Source organism: Calidris pugnax, unplaced genomic scaffold (assembly GCF_001431845.1).
Source record: "Calidris pugnax isolate Ruff unplaced genomic scaffold, ASM143184v1 scaffold778, whole genome shotgun sequence".
NCBI lineage: Eukaryota > Metazoa > Chordata > Aves > Charadriiformes > Scolopacidae > Calidris > Calidris pugnax.
This window is the reverse complement of record NW_015091583.1, coordinates 721-5,160: the sequence shown is the minus strand read 5'-3', so window position 1 is coordinate 5,160 and position 4,440 is coordinate 721. Positions and strand designations below refer to the sequence as shown.

Genomic DNA, 4,440 nt, shown 5'->3' with positions numbered 1-4,440 from the left:
GATGGTGGTGGTGGTGGGGAGGATGGGAGGAAGCTCAGACCGAGGACTCCTCGGGGTTGGAATCGGGCAGAGGTTGGCGCTGCTGGAGTTTGCGGCGCAGCTCCTCGGCTAAATCGGCGCAGGGTGGGCGCTCCTCGGCACCCAGCGCCAGGCGGATGTACCCGTTGGAAGAAGAACCCCTCAATGGACCCAAGTGGATACGGGTTGGAGAATGGAGAGGTTGCCCGGGGATGGGGGCAGGGGGGGAGGTGGCAAGTGGTGGCCCACCGTTGCGACAAGCGGCGTGCCCCGGCACGATTTTGAGGGAACCGTCGGAATAATAATAACTGGCCGGATCCCAAAGTTTCTCATCCGAATCGGAAGCGGCGCTGGGGACGAAACGGGGGCTGGGGGGTTCCTTGGGCAACTCGATGGGATACACCAAGGTGCTCTCGATGGCTTTGCTCCCTTTGCCCAGTTCCTCCCGTAAACGTCGCCAAAGGGAGAGCACCACCAAGAGCAACACCAAGCACAGGGCGCCCAAGCAAACGGCCACCACCCACACCAGCCCCAAACTCTCCAAAGGTGCCCGTGTCTCCATGGGCACCACGTTCCCCGCCAAAACGGCCACCTGGTACACCTCACCACCCAAACGGGCACCTTGCTCCTCCGAAAAACAACGGTACGTGCCGCTGTGTTGGGCACCGGCCCCCGGGACCACCAGAGCCCGTAAACGGGCATCTTGTAGGACCAGAGCCTGTTGGGCCACCAGAGCCCGGCCTTCAAAGGTCCACAGAGCCTGGGCCAGGTTGGAACCCAAGCGACAAGTCAACACCAGGTCGGTGCCGGCCACCACCGTCACGTTTTTGGGGGTGATGGGTCCTGTGGGAGAGGGGATGAGGAGTCAGGAAGGGGGTGTCACCCTGTCTCCCGGCTCCATGTTGGCATTTTTGGGGGTTTGTTGGGGGGTCTCACCTTGCTTGGCCACCTGGGGGAGGGTGCAGGCACGGGTGTCGGAGCTCAGAACGTCCTGGACCAGCTGGGACCTGAGGGAGGAGGTGACAGGGGTGAGGAGGGGACACTGAGGTGATGGGGGGACCTGGAGGTGACAGAGGGGACCCAGAGGGGATGGAGAGGACCTGGAGATGAGAAGGGACCCAGAGGTGAAGAAGGGGACCCAGAGATGACAGAGGGGAACCAGAGATGATAAGGAGGGGACCCAGAGGTAAGGAGGGCACCCGGAGGTGACAGAGGGGACCCAGAGGTGAAGGAGAGGACTCGGAGGTGATGAGGGGACCCAGAGGTGACAGAGGGGACCTGGAGGTGACAGAGGGGACCCGGAGGTGATGAGGGGGACCTGAAGGTTATGGGGGGGACCTGGAGGTGAAGGAGGGTACGCAGAGTTGAGGACGGGACCTGGAGGTGAGGAGGGGACCCAGAAACGATGGAGAGGACCCGGAGGTGATGTGGGGACCTGGAGGTGAAGGAGGGGACCCAGAAGTGATGAAGGGGACCTGGAGGCAAGGAGGGGACCTGGAGGTGATGGGGGGGACTCAGAGGTGATGGGGAGACCCAGAGGTGAGGAGGGGACCCAGAGGTGAAGGAGAGGACCTGGAGGTGAGGAGGGACCCAGAGGTGAAGGAGGGGACCCAGAGGTAAGGAGGGCACCCAGAGGTGACGGGGGGGACCTGGAAGTGAGGAGGGGAGCCAGAGGTGACAGGGGGGACCCAGAGGTGAAGGAGAGGACTTGGAGGTGATGGGGGGATCCAGAAGTGATGAGGGGGACTTGGAGGTGAGGAGGGGACCCAGAGATGAAAGAGAGGACTTGGAGGTGAAAGATGGGACCCAGAGATGAAGGAGAGAACTGGTGCCAGGGTGGCACTCCTGTCCCCAAAACGGGTACCAGTACCACAGTGGCAGTCCCCAAGATGAATACTGGTGCCAGGGTGATGTTCCTGTCCCCATGGTGGGCACCAGTGCCAGGGTGGCAGTCAGTCCTGTCCCCATGGTGGGCACCAGTACCACGGTGGCAGTCCCCAAGACATATACTGGTGCCAGGGTGGCACTCCTGTCCCCAAAATGGGTACCAGTACCATGGTGGCAGTCCCCAAAATATGACAGGGGGGACCCAGAGGTGAAGGAGAGGACTTGGAGGTGATGGGGGGATCCAGAAGTGATGAGGGGGACTTGGAGGTGAGGAGGGGACCCAGAGATGAAAGAGAGGACTTGGAGGTGAAAGATGGGACCCAGAGATGAAGGAGAGAACTTGGAGGTGACAGAGGGGACCCAGAGGTGATGAGGGGGACCCAGAGGTGACAGAGGGGACCCAGAGGTGATGAGGGGGACCCAGAGGTGAGGAGGGGACCTGGAGGTGAAGGGGGGACCCAGAGGTGAAGGAGGGGACCCGGAGATGAAAGAGGGGACCCAGAGATGATGGGGGGAATCAGGAGGTGAAGGAGGGGACCAGGAGATGAAGGAGGGAACACGGAGGTTATGGGGAAACCCAGAGGTTATGTGGTGGTGACCCCCCCCGGACTCAGAGGTGAAGGAGAGGACCCAGAGGTGACGGAGGCACCAGGAGGTGACGGGAGGAGCTGGTGCCGCAGTGGGGTGACCCCCCCCAAGTCCCCGGGGAGCCCCCCCTTACCCATTGAGGCCGTCGGTGCGGACGCAGAGGCTGGCGTTGCGGCTCCAGGCGCAGTAGGGATCCCGGGCCAGGACACAGTCCGTGCACGACTGGTAACGGCCGCAGTCGGCCAGGGGCAACTGGGCCACCTGGAAACGGGAGCCAGCGAAGAGCAGCTTCTGCAAGGGACAGGGGGTGAGGTGACACGGGCTGAGGTGACAAGACACCCCAGGGGGCCCACCCCTCATCCCCATGGACACCCCTCACCTTCCGCCCGGCCAGGACCAGGCTCTCCACGGGTTGTGCTGGTTCAAAAACCTGCAGCTCCTCCACCAGATGGACACGAGAGCCCAGGTTCAAGGCCTTGTGCACCCAACCGTCACCTGGGGGGACATGGGGGGTGGTGAGGGACGTCCCCACACCCGCCGTGTCCCCCCTCAGAGAATCATAGAATCATAAAATCATTCAGGTTGGAAAAGACCCTTGGGATCATCGAGTCCAACCATCAACTCTACAAAGTTCTCCCCTACACCATATCCCCCAACACCACATCTAAACGACTCTTAAACTCATCCAAGGATGGTGACTCAACCCCCTCCCTGGGCAGCCTCTTCCAGTGTCTGACCACTCTTTCTGGGCAGCAGTCCTGTCCCCAAAACAGGCACCAGTACCATGGTGGCAGTCCCCAAGCCGTATACTGGTGCCAGGGTGGCACTCCTGTCCCCAAGGTGGGCACCAGTGCTAGGGTGACAGTGGTGTCCCCATGGTGGGCACCAGTATCACGGTGGCAGTCCCTATGACGTATACTGGTGCCAGGGTGGCACTCCTGTCCCCATGGTGGGCACCAGAGCCAGGGTGGCATTCCTGTCCCCAAAACCAGTGCCAGGGCAGCAGTCCTGTCCCCAAAACAGGCACCAGTACCATGGTGGCAGTCCCCAAGCCGTATACTGGTGCCAGGGTGGCACTCCTGTCCCCAAGGTGGGCACCAGTGCTAGGGTGACAGTGGTGTCCCCATGGTGGGCACCAGTATCACGGTGGCAGTCCCTATGACGTATACTGGTGCCAGGGTGGCACTCCTGTCCCCATGGTGGGCACCAGAGCCAGGGTGGCATTCCTGTCCCCAAAACCAGTGCCAGGGCAGCAGTCCTGTCCCCAAAACAGGCACCAGTACCATGGTGGCAGTCCCCAAGCCGTATACTGGTGCCAGGGTGGCACTCCTGTCCCCAAGGTGGGCACCAGTGCTAGGGTGACAGTGGTGTCCCCATGGTGGGCACCAGTATCACGGTGGCAGTCCCTATGACGTATACTGGTGCCAGGGTGGCACTCCTGTCCCCAAAACCAGTGGCAGGGTGGCAGTCCTGTCCCCATGGTGGGCACCAGTACCACGGTGGCAGTCCCCAAGATGAATACTGGTGCCAGGGTGGCACTCCTGTCCCCAAAACCAGTGGCAGGGTGGCAGTCCTGTCCCCATGGTGGGCACCAGTGCCAGGGTGGCAGACAGTCCTGTCCCCAAAACCAGTGCCAGGCTGGCAGTCCCCAAGACATATACTGGTGCCAGGGTGGCACTCCTGTCCCCAAAATGGGTACCAGTACCATGGTGGCAGTCCCCAAAATAAATACTGGTGCCAGGGTGGCACTCCTGTCCCCAAAACCAGTGCCAGGGTGACAGTCCCCAAGACGTATACTGGTGCCAGGGTGGCACTCCTGTCCCCAAGGTGGGCACCAGTATCATGGTGGCAGTCCCTATGACATATACTGGTGCCAGGGTGGCACTCCTGTCCCCAAGCCGGGGGCACCATCCCCTCCATCCATCCCCACCCCCCGGGGTGTCCCCC

General features: G+C 61.9%; 1 protein-coding gene across 1 annotated transcript; it reads right to left on the bottom strand.

Moving 5' to 3' along the window:
* Positions 1 to 8: 8 nt before the first annotated feature.
* On the bottom strand, positions 9 to 2,988 carry SEMA4C (sema domain, immunoglobulin domain (Ig), transmembrane domain (TM) and short cytoplasmic domain, (semaphorin) 4C; the record flags this gene model as incomplete). Its single annotated transcript, XM_014961799.1, has 4 exons — positions 9 to 861; positions 955 to 1,025; positions 2,627 to 2,784; positions 2,873 to 2,988. Coding segments are annotated over 4 exons (1,172 nt in total), but the record flags the coding sequence as incomplete, so codon positions are not given.
* Positions 2,989 to 4,440: the final 1,452 nt, after the last annotated feature.